Source organism: Rhinoraja longicauda, chromosome 5, assembly GCF_053455715.1.
Source record: "Rhinoraja longicauda isolate Sanriku21f chromosome 5, sRhiLon1.1, whole genome shotgun sequence".
NCBI lineage: Eukaryota > Metazoa > Chordata > Chondrichthyes > Rajiformes > Arhynchobatidae > Rhinoraja > Rhinoraja longicauda.
In genome coordinates, this window is record NC_135957.1 from 50,733,702 (window position 1) to 50,759,059 (window position 25,358).

The 25,358-nt window shown below is 43.7% G+C and overlaps 1 protein-coding gene across 2 annotated transcripts in view; it reads right to left on the reverse strand.

The window, feature by feature from the left end:
- Nucleotides 1-8,629: 8,629 nt before the first annotated feature.
- LOC144593638 (venom phosphodiesterase 2-like) overlaps nucleotides 8,630-25,358 on the reverse strand; it is a 101,087-nt gene continuing 84,358 nt past the window's right edge. For both annotated transcript variants that reach the window (XM_078399513.1, XM_078399511.1), the window contains 6 exons: nucleotides 24,834-24,988; nucleotides 20,317-20,449; nucleotides 17,736-17,810; nucleotides 15,297-15,429; nucleotides 12,186-12,342; nucleotides 8,630-10,650 (listed from right to left, as the gene is read on the reverse strand). In XM_078399513.1, the coding sequence (XP_078255639.1) occupies nucleotides 10,480-10,650; nucleotides 12,186-12,342; nucleotides 15,297-15,429; nucleotides 17,736-17,810; nucleotides 20,317-20,449; nucleotides 24,834-24,988 (824 nt within the window). In that variant the 3' untranslated portion in view covers nucleotides 8,630-10,479. The remainder of the gene's footprint in view (nucleotides 10,651-12,185; nucleotides 12,343-15,296; nucleotides 15,430-17,735; nucleotides 17,811-20,316; nucleotides 20,450-24,833; nucleotides 24,989-25,358) is intronic.

Here is a 25,358-nt window from a genome sequence, read left to right on the forward strand (position 1 = left end):
ACTGCTATAATGTACGGAACAAGAACAAAATGATAGACCACTGACATTGAGTAGGTTGCTCCCAGATCAGACAACCTTGCGAAGTTCTCCTCGTGAATATCTGGTTGTCCAAATTGCAAGAGTTGATTCACAAACTAGTCGAGCAACAGTAATAAGAACAAAATATAACATAAGCATGGACGTAGAAGGAAAGTTGAGTTTAACAAATCTGCAGGACTTTCCTTTTGGAAGATTTAACTGACAGAATTGAGTAACAGCTTGCTTGTAGATTTGGTATATTTGGATTATCAGAAGGGTTTTGATAAACTTGCATGTAGGACATTAGTGTGCCTAATTAGAACAAATGTGATCGGGGGGCAATATACTGGTATGGATTGAGAATTGGTTGATAAATGGGGGAACAGGTAGGAATAAGTGTGTCCTTCTCTAGGTGGCAGGCAGTAGAGTTCACTAGAGTTTAGAGAAAAAAAATTCAAGCATAACTAAACTGACTGGATATAGGGAGAATGATGACCGGAGAATCCAGTAACTGGGTCACAGCCTCAATTCAGTGTTGGCCACATTGAACTGAGATCAGGGGAAATGTCTCCACCTGGTGGCAAACTTCTAGAATTCTCCAGCATAGAAGACAGGGGAGACTATGGCATTCAATATTTTTAGTAGGTAGATCTATTTATAGATACCAGAAGGACTGCAGATATGTGGAGAATGTTGGAAGAGGAAGTAGCCTTTATATAGAGTGGTGTAAGAAAATAACTGCAGATGCTGGTACAAATCGAAGGTATTTATTCACAAAATGCTGGAGTAACTCAGGAGGTCAGGCAGCATCTCAGGAGAGAAGGAATGGGTGACGTTTCGGGTCGAGACCCTTCTTCAGACAGTAGTAGGGCCAAATAGCCTATTCCTGCTCTCACTTCCTTGTCCTTGAATCATATCTATCATTCAATGTCTTGGACATTGTAAAGAGACGTCCTTTGCACACAGAGTCTTTTACTGGATATTGTTTATTAATTTCACTACACACATGTTATGCCCTAGCTGTCCGTGGTCATCACTGGAACTAGAGAGCGAGCTGGAGGTGGGGAAGCTACAATTATACAGGAGACAATGGGGAGTGGTTAGTAGTGGTGAGGTCACTATGTTAAAGGAACATGCACTGATCTACATCCTTCCTCTTGGAAACAAAAGTGACCACGGCTCATGCGCTAGGCTCAAACTACAAGCAGGGAGCAGATAGAATGCAGCACAACACAGACTACTCGTACACACCGTACCGGACAGGCGGCCTGACCACTCTCCCAGAGCGGGTGCGCAACCCACCATCCCCTCCGTTCGAAGGAACAGCATGGACGGGTGCGGGTACAGAGGCTGGGGAACCAGGGGAAGGAGGAGGACTGGGAAGCGATACACGCGCAGGCGAGGGAGGGGAAGGGGGCTGGGGCGACTGCGGATGTACCGGAGCAGGAGGCACATCAGGCACCGGGGACTGGACGGGAGGTGAATACGGGACCGCGGGAGGCGGTGCAGGCTCGTTTACCAGCATCAGGTGCTGGCGGGTACGACGATACACGGTGCCCTCGTAGTTGACCAGGTACGACCGTGGAGAGTCAGCATTGCCGACGACCACGGCCAGCCGGTGGTGACCGGAGGTGGACTCCATCCGGACAACCTGGCCAGCGAACAGAGGTGGAAGGGGACGGGACGATTTGTCAAAGGAGCGCTTCTGAATGAGCTGCTTTTCAGTGAAGCGCTCCCTGACAGCGGCAGGGCTCCGAGCCGTGGGTTGCAGGGATTGCTGGGAGACGGGGATAGGGGGTCTAGTGGTGCGGGACATGAGGCGCTGGGCAGGGGAACCGAGCGCGGGGTCCCGGGAGATGTTGCGGAGGTTGAGGAGGGCAAGGTACAAGTCCGAACTGTCAAGCCGGCAACGTTCCATCAGTTCCTTAGCGCTGCGGACAGCGCGCTCTGCAAGTCCATTGCTTTGCGGGTACTCGGGGCTGCTGGTGATGTGGCGAAAGTTCCACCGGGTGGCGAAAGCAGCAAACTCCGCGCTGGTAAACTGGCTGCCGTTGTCGGACTGGAGGGATGCCGGGGAACCAAAGGTAGAGAAGTGGCGGCGAAGCTTTCCGATGACGGCAGCAGACGTGAGGGACGGCACCAGGTCCACCTCGAACCAGCTGGAGTAGGAGTCCACCAGGACCAGGTAGTGTTTGCCACGCCACTCGAAAATATCGGCGGCAACAGCCATCCACGGCAACTCGGGAGCCGGCTGCTGCAGGAGAGGCTGGCGCTGCTGATGAGGTAATAGGCTGTTGCAGGCAGCGCAGGCGGAGACCCTGTCCCGGATGTCCTTGACCATGCCAGGCCAGTAAAACTGTGCTTGGGCCTGGGATAGCGTGGCCTCCACCCCTGGGTGTCCGTTGTGGGCAGTCTGGAAGTAGTGATCTCGCAGCGCAGCCGGCACCACAACCTTGTGACCCTTCACCACCACGCCCGCGTGCAGCACCAGTTCATCCCGAACCAGGAAGTAGGGCACGGCACCAGCCGGCAGGGAAGACCGTCGTTCAGGCCAGCCACGGCGGATGACGCCCTCAAGCTGTTGAAGGTTCGGATCAGCGGCAGTGTGTGTGACCAGTGACTGCATCTGCCAAGATGGAACGATGTTGACGTTCAACACCATCAGGTCAGCCGATTCGTACGGATGGCGGGAAGTGGAAGGTAGTGGGGCACGGGACAAAGTGTCTGCCACGAACATCTCCTTGCCTTTGCGGTACACGATTTCGAATGTGAAACGCTGCAGCTGCAGCATCATTCGCTGCAAGCGGGACGAGGCTGCGTGGATGGGCTTGTTTAAAATAGAGACCAGCGGCTGGTGGTCAGTTTCGATGGTGAAAGTTTTTCCAAGAACGTAGTCTCTGAATTTGGAGCACACGAACACCACGGCAAGGAGCTCCTTTTCTATCTGGGCGTAGCGCTGTTCAGCAGGGGTCATTGTGCGAGAGGCATAGGAGACGGGCAGCTGTCGGTCGTCGTAGAGCTGCAGGCAGGCAGCACCAAGGCCGAACCGAGATGCATCGCAGGTGAGGACGATTGGCCTGTTCAGGTCGAAGAACTGCAAAGTGGGGGTCCGTGCGAGTCTGGACCTCAGGGCCACGAAGGCCGATTGGTGGTGCGGGAGCCAGACCCAGGCATTGTCCTTCTTGGTCAGCTCCCTCAGGGGGGCACTCAGTTCGCTGAGGTCGGGTATGAACTTACCCAAGTAGTTGACCATGCCCAGGAAGCGCTGCAGGCCGGGCACGTCAGTGGGAGCGGGCATTTTGGTGATCGCCGCCGTCTTCTCGGGGTCTGGCTTCAGGCCCCCCGCCGTGAAAACGTGGCCGACGTAGGTGACTTCCTCAACGCGGAACCGACACTTCCTTCGATTAAGCTTGAGATTGATCTCACGAGCCTTGTCCAGGACTTGGCGGAGGTGTCGGTCATGCTCAGCGACGTCCCTCCCGTACACCAGGATGTCATCCACAATGATGGCGCACGGCAACCCAGCAAACAGCTGCTCCATCGTACGCTGAAAAACCTCGCTTGCCGAGTTGATCCCAAAAGGCATGCGGAGGAAACGGAACCTGCCGAACGGTGTGCTGAAGGTGGTCAGGAAGGAGGAACGTGCATCCAGCGGGATCTGCCAAAAGGAGCTCTTGGTATCCAGGACCGAGAAAACTGTGGCTGGACCGACCTGTGCCGCGACGTCCTCCACCGTCCGCATGGGGTAGTGCGGGCGTTTAATAGCCAGGTTCAGGTCCTTGGGGTTGATGCAGATCCTGATCTCGCTCGCGTCCTTCTTGGCAGCGACCACCATGGTGGAGACCCACTGGGTGGGGGCACTCACCTCCTTGAGGATGCCCATGTCCACCATGCCACGTAGTGTGGACTCCACGCGGCCCTTCATGGCAAAAGACACACGGTGGGCCGGTCTGACCACTGGGTCGACCCCTGGGTCCACAACGATCTTGTAGGCACAGGGCAGCTTCCCCAGGACGTCATCAAATCGGTCAGGGTACTCGATCAGGGGGTCCATGGGGGCCTGCACCAGGTGGATGTCGCGGTGGAATGAGACCAAACCAAAGTCCTGGCATGCACGGGCGCCCAGCAGGGTGACGTTGTCAGATGCTAGCAGGAGGAACGTGAGGGGCCGAGAGGTCTCCAGAACAGTACAGATAACCGTTGCCTTTCCCACGGCAATCAGAACGCCTCCCCCATAGGCATGGAGGCGGGAGTTGTCAGGAGTAACCCTCTCCCCCGAGCTTATCTGCTCGAAGAGGCCCACAGACATAACATTTGCAAAAGCCCCAGTATCGACCTTGGCAGGGAAGGAGTGTCCATTGACTGTAACATGCACGGATGGATCCGTTATCAAAGCAGGTGCACCCAAAAGCGAAAACAGCATAGAGTCTCCATGGGAGGAAGTCGTATCTGAGCCATGGAGTTCCTCATGTTGGTACCGGGAACCGGTTGCGCTATCATCGGTCGCAAGGTTGTTTAGACTCCCTCTAGGAGCAGGGACAGGTCTCCCACGAGAACGACAAGCTGCAGAAAAATGGTTCTGCCTCCCGCAGGAATTACAAGTTTTGCCCTGCGCTGGGCAAACGTTATACCTGTGTGACGAGAAGTTGCAGTTTGGGCATCTGCGAGGGGTGACCATAGTGGGCGCGGAGGGGGTGACCCTGGTCTGCGGGTCATTCAATCGCCGGCGGCCGGTGAAATTTATGTCCTGGGGCGCCGGCCGAGATACTGAGCCAACAGCAGAGGCCATGCGTGCGGCATGTATGGCGTCCGTTAGCGACAGGTCAGGCTTCATCAGGAGCTCATCCCGCAGCTTAGAGTTTAGGAGACCGTTGACCAGGACGTCCCTGATCATCTCGTCGGGTGTAATCGTTTGAAGGCGGCACCGCCGAGCCATATGTCTTAAAGATGCAATGAAGGCGTCAACGTGCTCCCCTGGAGTCTGACGCCGCGAGAAAAAGTTGAAACGTTCGATAATGTTATTGGTGGGTATATCGCACAGGGCAGTGAACTTAGCCATGAGACATACCGGGTCGTTGCGGTCCTCCGGAGGGACGAACTCGAACGACGCATAGCGTTCCATTGCCTCCGGACCAGCCAAGTTGAGGAGCAGGTGAGCTTTTATCGCAGCAGTTGCATCAGGATGGGCAATCGCTATATAGTGCTCGTAGTCCCGCTGGAAGACAGTCCAGCGGTGCACTATGTCCTCATCAAAAACAAGCGTGTCCGGACGACGACACGAGGGAGCCATGGCAAAGTGGAAGGATGGGACACAACTGGGACGAACAAATGCTAAAAATAAAAACCCGATAAACAGGAGACGCAAGTCTACCGCTCTGACACCATGTAAAGAGACGTCCTTTGCACACAGAGTCTTTTACTGGATATTGTTTATTAATTTCACTACACACATGTTATGCCCTAGCTGTCCGTGGTCATCACTGGAACTAGAGAGCGAGCTGGAGGTGGGGAAGCTACAATTATACAAGAGACAATGGGGAGTGGTTAGTAGTGGTGAGGTCACTATGTTAAAGGAACATGCACTGATCTACAGACATCACACATCAATTCTTGGGAATGAAAAATGCTGGTGATGCACTGTTGTAGGCAGCAACTCTATAGATGGGAACATTTCAGTTAAATGATCAATGTTTAGACATGTCCTGTCAATAATCTTTTTCACACAAAGGGTGGTGGGTGTATGGAACAAGCTGCCAGAGGAGGTAATTGAGGCAGGGACTATCCCAACATTTAAGAAACAGTTAGACAGGTACATGGATAGGACAGGTTTGGAGCGATATAGACCAAATGCTGGCCATGGGGATGAGTGTAGCTGGGACATATTTGGGCAAAAGGACCTGTTTCACACTATTACTTTATGACTAATAAAACTCAAGGTCAATTTTGTCCAGCCAATTACTCAGTTATTATCAATTGCCAGTAAAATTATTGAAAATGTCACTGATACAATGTATACTGTCTGCAAAATTATTACAGGTTTAAGAGGTGCTATCAGAACAACTTGGAGAAGCTATCCTAAGTTGTTCTGGCTGGGCCTCTTAAAGCCATGGGGTGCAGGGAATGAATTGGGTTGTTCCCACTGGAGTATTAGATATAGAGGGATAATCTTGGGTTCATACTGTTTTTTTAATTTATTGAACTTTTTTTGTGTTTTATTGTCTATTGAGTACTGTGTTTAAAAACTCTGGTGCTATTGTTTCAAGTAAGAATTTCACTGTTCCCTTTCAGGACATTTAACAATGAAACACTCTAAACTCTTGATTCTTAAATGGGATATATGGTCGGTAGGTCTAAAACAAAAAGACATAGGTTTAAGGTGAGAATGAAATTGTGCAGCCTTTCAAAATTACTTTCTGCAAAGAGGTTCGATGAACTAAAAACCTCTTGGTGCCCTACATCCCAATGGTATGAATATTGAATTCTCCAATTTTAGGTTAGTAACCTACATCACTACCTCGCCCTGTGTCCCATGAGGATATGCTTCTTAATTCTTTCATTTTGTCTTTTCTTCTTTGGCCTTTGTCCAACCACCTGCCAGTCAAAAAATAACCCTCGCCTGTATCCATTTGCCAAACATGTCTTGGCCCATATCTCTTCCAGCTTTCTCGCCACCCTACCACAACCAGTCTGAAGAAGGGTTTAGAGATTCAGCGTGGAAACAGGCCCTTTTCGCATCCTACACGCTAGGGTCAATTTACAGAATCCAATTAACCTGCATGTCTTTGGAATGTGGCTCTTAAACCCACACGGTCACAGGGAGAATGTGCATACCACCCACAGCACCAGAGGTCAGGATCGAACCTGGCTCTCTGTCGCTGTGAGGCAGCAGCTCGACAGCAGCGCCACTGTCTCAACCAAACTGACACCTATCCATTTTCACCAGAGATGCTGCCTGACCTGCTGAGTTATTCCAGGTATTTATTCACAAAATGCTGGAGTAACTCAGCAGGTCAGGCAGCATCTCGGGAGAGAAGGAATGGATGACGTTTCGGGTCAAGACCCTTCTTCAGACTGATGTCAGGGGGCGGGACAAAGGAAGGATATAGGTGAAGACAGGAAGATAGAGGGAGATCTGGGAAGGAGGAGGGGATTTGGATGAGAGATATTAATGATTTGGATGAGGGAATTGAATGCAACATCTCTAAGTTTGCGGATGGCACGAAGCTGGGTGGTAGTGTTAGCTGCGAGGAGGATGCTAGGAGGCTGCAGAGTGACTTGGATAGATTAGGCGAGTGGGCAAATGCATGGCAGATGCAATATAATGTGGATAAATGTGAGGTTATCCACTTTGGCGGCAAGAACAGGAAAGCAGAGTATTACCTGAATGGTGACCGATTGGGAGAAGGGGAGATGCAACGTGACCTGGGTGTCATGGTGCACCAGTCATTGAAAGCAAGCATGCAGGTGCAGCAGGCAGTGAAGACAGCGAATGGTATGTTGGCATTCATAGCAAGAGGATTTGAGTTTAGGAGCAGGGAGGTTCTGCTGCAGTTGTACAGGGCCTTGGTGAGACCGCATCTGGAATATTGTGTGCAGTTTTGGTCTCCTAACCTGAGGAAAGACGTTCTTGCCTTAGAGGGAGTACAGAGAAGGTTCACCAGATTGATCCCTGGGATGGCGGGACTTTCATATGAGGAAAGACTGGATAGACTGGGCTTGTACTCGCTGGAATTTAGAAGACTGAGGGGGGATTTTATAGAAACATATAAAATTCTTAAGGGGTTGGAGAGTCTAGATGTGGGAAGATTGTTCCCGATGTTGGGGGAGTCCAGAACCAGGGGTCACAGCTTAAGGATAAGGGGGAAGTCTTTTAGGACCGAGATGAGAAAACATTTCTTCACACAGAGAGTGGTGAGTCTGTGGAATTCTCTGCCACAGAAGGTAGTTGAGACCAGTTCATTGGCTATATTTAAGAGGGAGTTAGATGTGGCCCTTTTTGCTAAAGGGATCAGGGGGTATGGAGAGAAGGCAGGTACAGGCTACTGAGCTGGATGATCAGCCATGATCATATTGAATGGCGGTGCAGGCTCGAAGGGCCGAACTTGCCTACTCCTGCACCTATTTTCTGTGTTTCTATGGGACGGGAGGGACAGAGGAACTATCTAAAGGTCTGTCTCGTTTTTGCAGTGCCTCGTGTCTAAAAATATATTTGAGCCACCTTTAGTCATTTTTAAATTCTTACTTTTGGGAAGAAAACTTTGTACATCTGAAAATGGGTTTAAATGCATTCACAATTAAATGTTTATGCCTTAATGAATATAGAACGACTGTTCTGTTTCATTACAATGCTTAACTATGCTAATTCAAGGAAGAATCTTGCATTTTTGTTTTGACCTGTTACAACCATTATAATGTTGGCTAGATTTGCCCTATTTAACTCAAATTAAATTTGTATCCCACTGCCTTCATAGCAATGACAAATTATGAGGCAGACTGTGTTATTTAAAATAATGTCAGAATAAACAGACAGTAAAAGTGGCACCACCACTTGGAACATAATACAGATGGAATATTTATTGTCAGAATTATAATTGTACAACCGTATAAGAAAATAAACATGACAAAAAAAATAGGCACTCAAATTAAGGTTAATCATGTCACATTAATGCAAATATATAACCATACAATATCAGTATTGTTTGGAATGAGTAAATCAATTAAAATATTCTTGAATTTTGACACTTAAATATATGGATGAAGAAAATAAAAATCATGATTTTCATTATGCTGGAAGTGCAACAGAAACCCCACATTAACTGAAGCTGTTCTTACAAAATATGGTAATATTTACTGAGTTTGCCAAAGATTTGTCCAATCTGTTTCAAAAAATAGAGATCTCCATTACAGTACTAAAACATTAAGGATTTCATTGGATTAGCTCAAAACAATTCATCTTAGCTGCCAGTTTGATTAATACAATGCAATAACATTCTTCAAATTAAAGGACCATTAAAGTTATATTATTATAGTATATACATTTTAGTTTCCAACAACTTATTTACTCACTTTTTCCAAAATAAAGGCAGTTAAAATTTATTAGTATTTGAGGTGTGACGTCTGGATCACGTATGCATTGCCATATAGAGTCTGAAGAAGGGTCTCAACCCGAAACATCACCCATTCCTTCTCTCCAGAGATGCTGCCTGTCCCACTGAGTTATTCCAGCATTTTGTGTCTATAGACAATAGGTGCAGGAGGAGGCCATTCAGTGATAATTGTAGGAGACAGTTACCTTGAGAACATCTTAAAAATGTATCCAGAAGATCTCTCATGCCACAAATAGCAGGATAGGGCCATTTAGCCCATTGTAAATGATCCATTCAGTATGGTCACGGCTAATCTTTTACTGCAGCACCTCTTTCCTACATCAGTCCATACGATTTACATGCTATTGACCTCTGCCTTGTATGTAGGAAAATAACTGCAGATGCTGGTACAAATCGAAGGTATCACAAAATGCTGAAGTAACTCAGCATTGAGTAACTGGGAGTAACTCAGCCTTGTATGTAATCAGCGACCGAGCCTTTTGGATAAAATAATTTATTCTCATTTTACTCCTGAATGGCTAACTCCTGGTTCTATTCATCTCTGCCAGGGTAAACATTAATCCCATCTATTCGGTTAGGCCTCATGAGAGGTTTTGTTTCAATGAGATTATCTCTTATCTTTCTAATCACAAAGATTGCATAATTTCTCCTCAAACAATAAACCCACCATCCCACACATCTATCTGGTGAACGTTTAAGCCTCTCAACTGCATATACTATTTCTGGCACAGAGACCACACCTGTTAAAAAAATCTCCAGAAGGTGAGGGCAACATGGACAAATTAATAATCTTGATTGTGCAACATTAAGGGGTGAACAAATGACTATATACTAATCTATATGGGAAAATGTAACATGAAGGCTACAATTTTTAATATCAAATTGAACTGTAACAATGTTAGTAATACTATTTTTATAGTGCAAATGCTGAAATTGTATCTTTTGTAGACCTGGTTAACTAAAGTACATTCAATTTTGTCTGGTCATATTAATCTTCCAAACATAAGTATAGGTTTAATTAAAATGAATCTTGATGTCAGCACATTATTCTGGACATGCATGGTAAATCTCAATGTAATATTTCCACTGGTATTTATCTCCTTGTAAAATTATGCTTAAAAAGAACTTGACAGTCAATAACATTTAAAAATCTGAAAATGTAAAAATACATCAATTGAATATGTAATAAACTTGTTTCATTGTATCACACTTCGCTTCCATTGCCTTTTCAGTACTCTAACACCTTAGGTTCTACCAGAACCTGTTTCCAAAGCCTCCCTAAAATGCACTGCATGTTAAATTCACTTATGCATAAACAAAATGTTAAAAATACTTTTACCAGCGGCACTTAAAATCATATTTGATCTTCAATGTTTGGTAGAAATGTTTTGAGCTGCAAGATCTCTGTGACTGACTGCTTGCTTTCTTGATAAAAATCAAGTCCAGTGATCAACTCCACATCCCGTACTCGAGCTCTGTGAGCCCAGATTCGTTCCTCTACCCACTGGGATTCATCTTTGCCATCCTGCCAAAGAACACCATTCATTAATCAACGCAACATGCGCATATTTATCTTGAAATATAGTAGGAATCTCTTAACAGAAAATAAAACCTCATGGCACTTACATTATCATCTTTACATTAAATCACAGCAAACTGAAAAGATAAAACTAGCTTGTTACATTCTACATTAGAACATAAAACATAGAAGTGAACAGCACAGGAACAGGCCCTTCAGACCACAATGTCTCTGCCAAACATAATGCCAAGGTAAACCAATCTCATCTGCCTGAATGTGAACCATATCCCTTCATTTCCTGCACATTCATGTGCCTATCTAAAAGCCCCAAATGCCACAATTGTATTTGCCTCCACGACACACCTGGCAACCCATTCTAGGCACCCTCCACGTAAAACAAAAAATTACCTTGCACATCTTTAAATGTTGTCCCTCCCATCTTAAAGCTATGCCTGCTGGTCTTGACATTTGTACTGTGGGAAAAAGATTCTGAATCTATCCACTCTATGCCTCATAATTTAACATATTTCTCTCCTCAACCTCAGGCAATCCAGAGAAAACCATCCAAGTGTAGGAGCCATTTATGTTTAAACTAGCTACTGTTGGCATATTTTGTGCAGATATATCTTGCCGTATTATTTTGGACACTTGGGGGCGGTCGTTGAACAGGGCGGTGTATATATGGGGATAAAGGACTGGGAGGAGTCAGATACAGGGAGGGAGAGTATACAGTTCTTACCAGACTTGTGAGCAGACGGGGGAACAAACCTGGAAAAGACCTAGAGACCTGGGACCAAACCAGGGTCAGAACAGCCAGCTACGACTTGTATGCGAAATAAGTACAGCCTCGTATGTTCATCTCCTTGTTTGTACAACTACTTCAATAAACAACTATTTAAACTGGAATAACGACTGGAAGATCTGTTCTGTTGGGTTTGCGTACGTTCATTCTGACTCCCTGTGCAGTAATGGCAATTAGAAAATAATTTATTGGATAAGTCTGGAAGGTGCCATTACACCAAGTTTGCTCAACAATTGATCAGTTAATACCACCTAATCCAGGTGGTAACTCAGCATGGCAGGCAGCATTCCTGGAGAAATTGGATAGGTGGTGTTTCATGTCGGGGCCCTTCTTCAGACTACTCTCCAATCCTTTAGGACTTTGCCTCTGGCTAGAGAAGTTGCAAAGATCTTCGTCAAGGCACCTGCAATCTCATCTCTTGCTTCTCATAATAACCTGGTACAGATCCCATCAGACCCTGGGATTTAGCAAACTTTTGCTCTTCAATAATGTCAACACCACTTTCTTTTTAATCTCAAACTGCTCTTGTATTAATATTCTCCACACTGATCTCGTTGTTCTCTGTCCTTCTTTGTAAATACAGACTTAACGTTCTCAGTACCTTGCCTACAATCTGACTCCAAGCACAATCTCCCTGCTTTATCCATTAAAGTTTTACACTGAAAAATATACTGTTATAAGTCAGTCAAATAATTTCTATGTGTGATTCCCATCTCCTATTGCTTCAAGTTTTACTTACTGCGCAACTTTCACTGTTGTCAGGTCTATGAGGCAGAATGAAAGGCAATACATCCAGTGAGTCCTTGCACTGCAAAGGGCTTTGCATTTTGTTCTTACAGCTAGTAAGGACTACGAAAAAATGAGTTGGTAGTGGGTTGTACCCGTCCTTGGCATTCCTTCAATATAAAGAATAAAAAATATATTTTAATTTGACCATTATTGATTATATACTCAGTAAATGACCAATTATCCCATTTTTTCAGACACAGTACAAATTTGCAAAGTTCATGTTGCCATATACTGTATCTATAAGATGCCTGAAATGTTGTCTAATGATACTGCTTTTGTCGGTTTGCACTTCATTATCCATCAGCGTATTTTCCAAAAGAAAAACGGAAGAATTTTCAACACAAATTGGTTTCCCACTTGAGCCATTTCAAGAACAGCACACTAGGGCTTAGCATCTCAGTTGACCTGTCCAGGCCCAGTACATAGATGCAATCACAAAGAAGGCATGCTAGTGCTTCGACTTTCTTAGAAGTTTAAAGAGATTTGGCATGTCACCGAATACACCAACAAACCTTTACAGATGCACTGTGAAAAGAATCCTGACTGGTTACATCGTGGCCTGGTGCAGCCAATCCAATGCACAGGAATGCAAGAGGCTGCAGAGTGCTGAACTTGGCCCAGTTGATTATAGGGCACAGGTCTCTTCACTATCCAGCACCTCTACATGAAGTGCTGCTTCCAGTTGGCAGCATATATCAAGGATCCTTGCCATTCAGGCCATCCACTCTTCTTGCTGCTACCATCAAGCAGCTCACTAATTTACTCACTAATATTATTGATGGATATAAATCCTTTCATAATTGTTGGCATAATTCTTGCCATCTTCATACAAACGATAAGCTGACTTTTGGAATGCTGAAGGTAGAATATAAATTTGGGACCCTACCAAATGAAAGAGGGCATTTAGTTGAAAACCACCAGGATCAGGAACACCCATGTTTCAACACCTGTCAGGGTTTTGGATCAACTGCACAACCCAAATAATATCTCTATAAATTACAGAAGCACAACAATGGAATTTTTGTCGAATTGCAATTAGGACCCCAGAGTGCGTGTATTGGAGATTTACAACGATTAGTTTAATTTATTTCCATGTGTACCAAGGTACTGCGAAAAACGTTTCCAATGTTATCCAGTCAAACAAAAGACTACACATTATTACAATCAAGCTGTCCACAGTGTACAGATAAAGGGTACAACATTTGATGTAAGATAAAGTCGAGTACAGATAGTTCAAAGGTCTCTAATGAGGTAGAAAGGAGGTCAGGACTGCACTTTAGCTAATGAGAGGACCATTAAGTTGCCTGATAACAGCTGGGAAGAAATTGTCCCTGAATCTGGAGCTATACGTTTTCAAACCTCGGTATCTCTGTATCTCGGGGAGAAGAGGAAGTGACCATATAACCATATAACAACTACAGCACGGAAACAGGCCCGTTCGGCCCTACCAGTCCACGCCGACCACTCTCTCTGACCTAGTCTCATCTACCTGCTCTCAGACCATAACCCTCTAATCCCCTCTTATCCATATACCTATCCAATTTACTCTTAAATAATAAAATCGAGCCTGCCTCCACCACTTCCACTGGAAGCCTATTCCATACAGCCACCACCCTCTGAGTAAAGAAGTTACCCCTGATGTTACCCCTAAACTTTTGTCCCTCAATTCTGAAGCTATGTCCCCTTGTTGGAATCTTCCCCACTCTCAAAGGGAAAAGCCTACCCACGTCAACTCTGTCCGTCCCTCTTAAAATTTTAAAAACCTCTATCAAGTCCCCCCTCAACCTTCTACGCTCCAAAGAATAAAGACCCAACCTGTTCAACCTCTCTCTGTAGCTTAAGTGCTGAAACCCTGGCAACATTCTAGTAAATCTCCTCTGTACCCTCTCCATTTTGTCGACATCCTTCCTATAATTTGGCGACCAGAACTGCACACCATACTCCAGATTCGGCCTCACCAATGCCCTGTACAATTTTAACATTACATCCCAACTTCTATATTCGATGCTCTGATTTATAAAGGCAAGCATACCAAACGCCTTCTTCACCACCCTATCCACATGAGATTCCACCTTCAGGGAACAATGCACAGTTATTCCCGGATCCCTCTGTTCCACTGCATTCCTCAATTCCCTACCATTTACCCTGTACGTCCTATTTTGATTTGTCCTACCAAAATGCAGCACCTCACACTTATCAGCATTGACTCGTCCTTGATTATGCCAGTGGCCTTGCCAAGGCAGCGTGAGTTGTAGATGGAGTCAATGGAAGGAAGGTTGGTTGGCGTGATATATGTCTGCAAGACTAAAGGATTGTAGAAACCAGCAATATGCTGGAGTGCTAAAGAAATGCACTTGTGTGAATACTGACCAGTGGTTGCAGGTAGTTTTCGTTTCGTAATAAGAGAAAGCAGAATGCAATGTATAAAAGGAAAAGTATGAATAACTTTTACAATATGAACCATCGGAAGTTGTTAGTGCATGAAAGTTAATGGGACTGGAGAGGATGCAAAGTTGGATTTGAGAGTGATGCAAGTGCGGAAAAATAAATTAGCAGGTGAGATTTTGGAGAGAGGATTTTGGAGAGACCAAAATCAGATAGCAGTGTGTTGAAAAGAGAGAGAATTTGCCACCAAAATTACTTTGTCTCCCCCACCCTTGGATTTAAAACAAAATCAAGCATGAAGAAATAGATAAGAGTGAATATACAGAGTCTTTTACCCAGGGTGGGGGAATCAAAAACAGGAGGAAATATGTTTAAGGTGAAAGGGCAAGATTTAATACAAACTTGAGGGCAACTTTTTCAGGGTATATGGAATCTGCTGCCAGAGGAGATAGATGAGACAGATACTATAACAGCATTTACTTGGACAGAAAAGGTTTAGAGGGATATGGGCCAAATGGTAGATGGGGCATCTTGGTCGGCATGGACCAGCATTTTGTGTCCTACAAATTCTTTAAGCTCTGATCTGAATTATAATCAAGCCCAGTCAGTATATGCCTGTCATTTTAAGGCAGTGGGGATTTATGAAACTTAGTTATCAGTGAAATTAACCACTTACTTTGCAATAATGTCAGGAGTATCGAACCGTCCATTGAAATCAAAATCGTACACTGGTCCGCTGATCACATTGATGCCATTTCTTTGTTGAGCATACTTCACTAGCAAAACATTGTGGAAGTAATTCCATATCTCTGTCAAATAACAAAACAATAAATTCACTTTTTCTTTCTGCAATATAAATAACGCAACATAATAACACAACTCAACCTGACTCAAATTCTTCCTGACCCAAATAACTTTTGTCCAAGTGTTTACTTTGCAATTATTAGGACCAGCAACTTGACGACATTTTTATTAGCTTGATCCAAACATATTGAATTGTCACTGGTGGGTGCCTTGCCTGTACCTCAAACTGTACCGTTTTGCTAATCCATTTATTGTTGATACAAACCTCCACAACCAAAAATAACGTGCTTTGAATCTGATGTCCACCTGCGAAAATGACTCGCCCCTAGTTGTACTCACCCCAGACTATGCACTATTCCAGATTCTATTGGGCGGCACAGTGGTGAAGCGGTAGAGCTTACAATGCCAGAAACCTGGGTTCGATCCTGATTATGTGTGTTTGTGTGTGGAGTTTGTACATTCTCCCCGTGAGCTGCATGCATTTTTTTCCTGAGAACTTCGGCTTCCTCCCACACTCCAAAGACTTAGATTTGTAGATTAATTGGCTTGGTGTAAATGTAAAATTGTCCCAAGTGTGTGTAGGGTAGTGTTAATGTGCGGGGAACACTGGTTGGTGAGGACTTGGTAGGACGAAGGGCCTGTTTCTGCACTGAATCACTCAACTAACTTGTTTGCATCACATCACACTTAAATTTATATATTACAGATATTGAGACTGACAACTGTAATTTTACTACATGTAAAATTTCATTCACAATCACTGCCAATTATTTCTCTAGCCTAAAAGGGTGGTACATTCTTTGCTCGGGTGCATTACACAAACAGTTTGATATTAATGATAACAGTGTGGTAGCAGCTTGAGAATGTCCACCTCTGTACCGCTTCAGTACCGCTGCCTCCTGTTGGTCTGCCTGCCTGTTTTAAACGGTCCGTGTGTTAAGTAATTTAACAGTTTGACCAACTCAATGGTTCATGTTTCATCAAGATTTAAACATTGTTGTGGAAAAGAAAAAAAAATCCTTGATCTTTTATTTAGGCACAGGAGACGTTGTGAAGGGTAATGTGTCTTGCTAACACCTCCAGGGTCTACCTTCCTGCTGATCCCAAGTCAAGATCCCATCATTTTGCTACTGTGATGATGGACAGAACTGATCCATAAAATAGAATGTTTCCCCAGCACGAATGACTGACTCGCTCCATCAGATTTGGACCTGATTGCTTCAAATCTTCCCCACTGTGAAAAGGTCAATAAAGGATTTTGCCGTTTGCAGGAAAGCGATCCTCCTTGTTCTTGTATCTTGCAGAGAACATTCTGCCCATCTGGTCGACGCCTATACCTTCCAAATATATCTCCTACTTAATTTCAACAACTCTATCAGTGTCCCTACCTGTACGTTTCTCCCTTATGATTTGGCATATGACAGACAGTTTAAAGGGTGATGGAACTAGCTTCAAAATAAATCTACCGAGCACAAGTCTTGGGTGAAAGAACTCATTGCAGTTAATTGTGTTTTTCTACAAAAAAAGCTGGAACTGACACAGGGTAAATGGTTTTATCTGCGCTGATTCATTCTTTAATTTTCCAATTAATCACAAATAATGACGAGATCATGTTGTGACATGTGCTCCCACTTGGATTTTCTCAATGCATGAGGTACCTGACGCAGCAGAAAGGTGTTTAAAGAACAATATCAGAACTGGAATTAAAAATGTCCAGTTCAATAATCTCTTTGGTCTACGATGCTCACTATTATAGACCAGAGACAATAGGTGCAGGAGTAGGCCATTCGGCCCTTCGAGCCAGCACCACCATTCAATGTGATCATGGCTGATCATTCACAATCAGTACCCCGTTCCTGCCTTCTCCCCATACCTCCTGACTCCGCTATCTTTAAGAGCGCTATCTAGCTCTCTCTTGAAAGCATCCAGAGAATTGGCCTCCACTGCCTTCCACAGATTTCCACAGATCCAGAGAATTCCACAGATTTACAACTCTGACTGATAAAGTTTTTCCTCATCTCCATTCTAAATGGCCTACCCCTTATTCTTAAACTGTGCCCCCTGGTTCTGGACTCCCCCAACATTGGGAACATGTTTCCTGCCTCTAACGTGTCCAATCCCTTATATGTTATTAATCATGTTAATATTATAATTAATTTAAGCATGACTGGAGAATAGTTTGCAATGATTTAGCCCGTGCTAAAAGCATATTCAACTTAAAATTAAGCTGCAAGAATATAATAACAATCATAATTGCATGCAAAAGTTTTGTTACAATAGGTACACTGTAATAGGAAATTGCTATACTTACTTTGGAAGGCTTTGTACATGGGTATTAGGTTGCTGGTAAATAGACCTTCAAACTGATAATTATCGGACAGCAGGTCTAGATAAAGAATGGGATGGATTTTTTAAAATGAAGGCATATTACATATAAGCACACTTATCTGGTTGACTTGTAAAGCAAAATAAGACTTAACTATTGTACATTGCATCAAGGTGTAAAGTTTTCATTTTGACCCAAAAGTCCTACATTAACTACATGTAAAATTGTGCACATTTTTAATATATTTTTGTCAGGTCTCCCCTCTGCCTCTGACAGTCCACATTTGCCCAGCCCCTTATAGCTAATGCCTTCTAATCCAGGCAGCATTCTCTGTTGCACCCTCTCCAAAGCCTCCATTGGATAGAGTGGATGTGGAGAGGATGTTTCCACTAGTGGGAGAGTCTAGGACTAGAGGCCACAGCCTCAAAATTAAAGGATGTTATTTTAGGAAGGAGGTGAAGAGGAATTTCTTTAGTCAGAGGGTGGTGAATCTGTAGAATTCTTTGCCACAGAAGGCTGTGGAGGTCAAAACAGTGGATACTTTTAAGGCAGAGATAGATAGATTCTTGATTAGTACAGGTGTTAGAGGTTATGGGGAGAAGGCAGGGGAATGGAGTTAGGAGGGAAGAGATAGATCAGCCATGATTGAATGGCAGAGTAAACTAGATGGGCCGAATGGCCTAATTTGCTCCTATCACATGACCTTATGATCCATCCTCCTTGTTATGTGTTGACTAGATCTACTAACAATACTCCAAATTCAGCCTAACCAAAGTCTTATAAAGCTGCCTCATGAGTTCCTGACTCGTATATCCAATACCCTGTCTGAATGAAGGCAAGCATACCGTATGCTTTCTTTACCACTATCTATTTATGTTGTCACTTTCAGGAAGGTTATAGCCTGTGACCCCAAGATCCCACTATACATCATTGTTGTTAAGGGTCTTGCCCTTAACCATTTACTTCCCCTTGCATTTGACCTCACAAAGTGCAACGAGTCGCACTCGCTCAGATTCTATGTCCAGCTGTAAACCTGGACAGCATCCTTCTGTGTTCGCAACTCCTTCTGCAAACTTGCTAACCATCACATCTAATTTAATTTACGTCCAAGTAATAAACAGTGGTCCCAGTACAAATCCCTGTGGAAATCCATTGATCACAGATCTTCAGCCAGAAATAACACCCTTGCACTGCAATCCTATCTTTTGAGTAAACCAGTTCAGAATCCAAATGGCCAAGTCACCATGGATTGCATGTGTCATATCCAATACAATTGGATCCAATACAAAATCCTCCTCATGACCAACAAAGCCCTCCATAACCTGGCCCCATCCTAGCTGACTGACCTCCTCCACAGGCACACTCCCACCTCCGCTCTGCTGCTGCCAATCTCCTGTCCGCCCCCATCCGGACCAAACTCAGATCCTGGGGGGACAGGGCTTTCTCCATCGCTGCTCCCACCCTATGGAACTCACTACCCCAAACCGTCAGAGACTCCTCCTCACTCACCACATTCAAAACATCACTGAAGTCTCACCTCTTCAACACTGCCTTCAACCACTGAAGATCACCTCACCTTCTATCTCCTTTCTCTGTTCGTTTACTTATTTATCTATTTATTCACTTCTCTATGTTCTAGAAATCCCTGTAAAGCGTCTTTGAGTGTTTGAAAAGCGCTATATAAATGTAATGCATTATTATTATTATTATATATATTGTCAATTTTTGTGTTGCAGAATATTTTCATCTACAGCTGAAATGCTACCATTCATGTCTTAAATTCTGATCTTGTTTTAAGATAGAGATACGATGCTAGAATCTGGAGTAAAAATCTGCCGGATTAACTCAGCAGGTCAAGCAGCATATGTTAAAGAGTGGGGGGGAAGGAATTGTCAATCTGTTTGGTTAATACACTGCATCAGGACTGTGTTGGGGAAAGAAGATATCCAGTACGTAGAAGGGAAAGAAGGGAGGGGGGGAAGGGAGGAGTGTTGAGACACAGGTCAGAAGGTGATGGGTGAAGGATTACAGGCAGCTGGGCGGAGGGTAATAAGACAGATGGAACTCCACGAGGGGAGGGCGATGGTGGAGACGGGAACGTGATAAGCAGGAACATGGGTAACTTAGGTGATCTGGATAACCAATGAAGGCATAGGCAGAAGGATCAGATGGGGAGGGGGGAATCTGGTGGGTAAAATGTGGGTCCTAGGTGGTTGGAATCAAGACGGGGTGAGGGACAATAAGTGGCGGAGGGATGGGGAGAGAAGAGACAGACAGGTGGGAAGGATTATCTAAAATGAGAAAATTTGATGTTTTAATATCTGCCAACAACAAGCCATCTACACTTTAAGGCGATATTCAAAGTAATACGAAATGATGTTTAAAAATGATCTTATTGGAGATATGAAATAATTTCTGACGTTGTTTACAGTTGCAATGAATCTCATCATCAAAGTTGATCCTAGTGAAGAGAAAATGTCTCCCTTCAGTTTAAACCAGCATCCACAGTTCCTTCCTACATAACATAAACTAACATCATCTGGATAGAAGTCAGTGCTATACTTACTGGGCGGGTAAAGGAACCCATATGTGACGTTGTTCTCTCTGCTGATGTATGAACTATGATTCATAGTCAAAGGAAGTCGAACATCATCAAACGTACAGTTTGGAATGTTTGGCAGAGGAGAAATTACACTTTCCTATTGGAAAAATAAATATTGTAATAAAGGTTCTTGAACAATGACAAACATGATCTGTATTCAATGTCAATGGACAAAAAGATCCTAAAGGGGATGAAACAAAGAAACGTAGAACATAGGTGCAGGAGGCCATTTGGTCCTTCGAGCCAGCACCGCCATTCATTATGATCATGGCTGATAATCCACATCAGTAACCCGTGCCTGCCTTCTCCCCATATCCCTTGATTCCGCTAGCCCCTAGAGCTCTATCTAACTCTCTTTAAAATTCATCCAGTGAATTGGCCTCCACTGCCTTCTATGGCAGAGAATTCCACAAATTCACAACTCTGGGTGAAAAAGTTCCTTCTCACCTCAGTTTTAAATGGCCTCCCCTTTATTCTAAGACTGTGGCCCCTGGTTCTGGACTCCCCCAACATTGGGAACATTTTTCCTGCATCTCGCTTGTCCAGTCCTTTTATAATTTTATATGTCTCTATAAGATGCACGCTTAATCTTTCTCAGATTTCACCCATGAGTAGAAACAAAACTCCAACAAATGGATTTTATACTAATGAGGTTGCTCAAGGTTGTTCCAGACCATCCTGCATCCAACTTCTTGTTTCTAACATCTTTAACTAATCCCTTGGCTGAATCCTGCCATTAAAGTAATAAACCAAATCCTGTGGACAATGAAAAGGGATAACTCTTGCCATTGACCTAACAATCCAGCCCGCTGATTATTTAAAAGAAGCTTCAGGGCAAATTTCCTCCTTCAGCGAGTCTAAGATCTATTGAAAACGTGTAGCATTCTGCAAGTCAATTGCAAACCAAAGCAGAAATTGAGATTTTAATTTGTATTTCAATCTGTGCAGGAAGCAAAATAATGATTGGGATATACCAGCATACTCTTTTCATTTCTGATTTCATCAAAAGCTCTGACTGGCATTTATGGCTTTAAGCTGTCCCTTGGTTGCTCGCATTTGTCTCTCCAACTTTTCTCGTTAATCTATTTGCAAGATATAATCTATAAACACTTGGATAACTCAAAGCTCACCTTCTGAGATGTTCCTTTGTCCTATCTATCCACCAACCCCCCCCCCCCCCCCCCCCCCACTAATTTGTTCTCTCTTTCCCAGTTCTGGAAAAATAACATCCACTGTTCTATCCAACATCATCTATTTTATCTCCTTCCACTGACGCTGTCTAACTTTGTAGGTGTTCCAAACTGTGTAGGCATTTGCAAACTTTGTAGTTAATATATTGGGGAGGGGGAAAGGAACCTTTCACTGATTGGCAAACAGCCCAAGCTTGCTGGTGAACTGCCATAGGAGTACAATTGTGTTTTGTAGCATGCCTCCGGGGATAAAGTCTAACGTTGGACGACATCTCAAAGGTTATCAGAACAATTCAGTATAGTGCAGGATCAACCATGATTCCTTTGCGGTCAAAGAGGCCCATCTTCAATCTTAACAGCTGCTGTAACAGTAACAGCGACTTAAACTGGATAGCATTGTTGCCAATCAAAGACTAGGCTATGTTTTTATGTTAATTCCACTCTCTCTCACACACACAGAACTAATTTAAGAAGTGCATTTTGTGACATTTGTTTCCTCCCATTCATTTCATTGAGCCTGGTGCCAGGTGAAATCTACCCAAGATTTTCCCAGCAGCCATGTGGAGTTTGCTGGCACCGCAAAGCTGTGAAGGACTTCAGAACATGGCAAGAGCCAAAAACTAGATTTCAGCCAGTTCACGGGAATCCCATAGTTCCACCAGTTACATGGATGAAATGCTGTAATTTTTTTTTAGACAAGTGAGTGGGAGAATAAATCAGAGCTAACTAAATGCTGTTAATGTAATTGCCTCATGTTCCATATAATCATCACCCTCTCTGTTTAAAAAGTTTCCCTTCAGGTTGCTCCTAAATCTTGCCCATCTCAACTTAACCCATGCCCTTTGGTTCTTGATTCCCCTACTCTGGGTAAAAGACTGTGTATTCACCATCAAGATTTTCTTTACCACTGAGTGCCCCCCTCAGCCTCCTGCACTAAAGGAATAAAGTCCAACCTTCCTCAATCTCTCTCTCTCTCGCTCAGGCACTCAAGTTCTGGTAACATTCTCAAATCTTTTCTGCACTCTTTCAAAAAGCCATACTTCAGGTCAGCTCTGGTTCTTTTATAGACAATAGACAATAGGTGCAGGAGTAGGCCATTCAGCCCTTCGAGCCAGCACCGCCATTCAATGCGATCATGGCTGATCACTCTCAATCAGTACCCCGTTCCTGCCTTCTCCCCATACCCCCTCACTCCGCTATCCTTAAGAGCTCTATCCAGCTCTCTCTTGAAAGCATTCAACAAACTGGTCTCCACTGCCTTCTGAGGCAGAGAATTCCACACCTTCACCACTCTCTGACTGAAAAAGTTCTTCCTCATCTCCGTTCTAAATGGCCTACCCCTTATTCTTAAACTGTGGCCCCTTGTTTTGTCAATTACCTTAAATTTTGCTTCCCCGGCTAACTGATGCTTCTTCTGACTACCTCTGAAAAATACACCACTGAATGCCTTCTTAATTCGTCATACAAAGTATCTTGCTTAAACCATTTTACTTTCAGGCCAATGGAAGTTTTTAATGGACACAACAGAACAAAGATGGTTTAAATCAATTGCAGCTGACCAAAGTCTTTGAAAATCTAAAGCCACATCCATCATCTCCAGCACATGCAACATCTCGTGAACTAAAAGCATTGTGCAGAAATAAAGGACAGATTCAAAATGATGAAAATAAATATGACTACTTGCAGCATAAATGTTCTGGTACTGATAATGACAAAATACAGAAAAATAAAGGCCTTCACTTAGGAATGTTTTACGTTTTATATATTCGTTGTTGAGCTGCCAGCATTGGAACTTGGATAATATTGAGGTGTTTACATTTGCTCCAGCTTTTTCAGTTTGGCCCCATTGTAAGCTTGCGTAAGGAACTGCTTTAGATTTATACAGGGAATGCTCCTTTTACTCCATTTGAATAAACTACATTATAGTGGCCCCCAGAGGGGTTGATGTGGCTGTTTCTCATGTATGCTTATATATAGAAAACTATTGGTGTAAGCAAATGTACAGGACTGGCCCTTCTTCCTAAAGAGATGTGAACAGATACCAAGCCACAGTGATTAGGTTCATAGTCAGAGTTGTACAACATGGAAACAGGCCCTTTGGCCCAATTTATCCATGCTGACTAAGATGCCCAATGTAAGCTAGTCCCATTTGCCCATGTTTGGGCCATATCCCTCCAAACATCCCCTATCCATACAACTGTTCAATTGTGGGGAGCCATGCAACCACACTACACGGTTTGCTCTGGTGATTCAGGCTGACGAAATCCCACTTTAATTCGTCTGCCAGGTCTCTACAGTGCCTGCTGGAATCATAAATGTCACTACACCATTCCTCCACTTCATGAGAAGGTGTTGAGGATGTGTTGTGCAATTAGCCATTGCATCCATCGGTCACCAAGGACCTCCAGCAGCCAGCTTCGTCATTCCTGTCCTTCAATTACAGATCTAACATTGGGGTCAGTAGAAATGCCAAAGAGCCGGGTAATACTTTTCTCAAATGTTAATAATTCTACAATTAAGTGATATTTGCTGCCTGGTATTCCTATTATTCATTATAAATTTTAAGCACAAGTTTTCATTGGTGAAGAGTATTTAGTAATTTCTGAAGATGAGAAAATATGATTCTTTGGTAAGAGAATGAGTTGCAAGTTCTTCCTTTTGGATTAAAACCACAGGATCACGTTCATAAATGTGAACATTGGAACTTTTCCTATTCTGTTCTTTTCAAAAAATATTTTTTTTTGGAAAAGTATAAATGTAACTTCTGAACCATGACCTGCTGAACCTGCATTGTAAAATGGAGAGGGATACGAGGAACTGCATATGCTGGTTTACCAACAAAATAATTATTGTATAACTCAGCAGGTCAGGCAGCATCTCGGGAGAACATGGAAAGGTTACGCTTATGGTCGGGACCCTTCTTCACATTGTTGTGGTAGGGAGGGGGGAGATGCTGGAAGAGAGGTGGGGGCAGGAATATGTCAGGCAAGGGATAGGTAGATACAGGCGCGGGAATGTTTTGATTGGCAGATGATTGGCTAAAGGTCAGAGATGAAAAGTCAAAAAGTGTGAGATAAGTTCAAAAAGGATAGAAGAGGTGGAAATTGTGAAGATAGAAGTGGAAGGGGAGAAATGTATTTCAATTAGATTCAAGGATCTTGAAATGAATTAGTGGGGAAAAAGAGATAAATGTATTACTTGGAGAATTGTTTAGGGGGTAGAAATAGGGAACATATGATGCATTTAATAAATGTAAACACTCATCACAAGTGATATGAGGAGGAAACTTACTGTTTTAAGGACGGTGTATGCACTCCACAGCGGCATTAAACTGTTATGGCTGTATCCACTTACATACGAATGTTGGTGCAGGAGACACCATTTAAAGTTCTCCTGCACAACCCTTGGTCTTCCATAGGGCAAATGCTGAGAATCTGCAACTTCAACTACAAAATACAATGTAAAGTTCAGCAACATATATACGAATACAAGGTAATTACAAGCTATGCATACTAAACATTTCCAATTCCTACGACACCATCCAGATAAACAAAACTCCATTGGAATAGATGCAACTTGTTTTTACGTGGAGTTTCACCACAGTTGATCATTCCAATTCAAACGGAATAAATCTGTAATAAACTACCTCTCTGAAGGGTTCCAAGTATCTTAAAGCAACACATTAAACTTTACAAGATGCTTCTCATGCAATAAACATTTTTCTATCAATATTTTCAGTCAAAATTCCTTTTGTTCCAGAATGTTGAATCTTTGTCTTTAGGTATAGTGACTTTAAAATGCTCTGGAATTCCACCA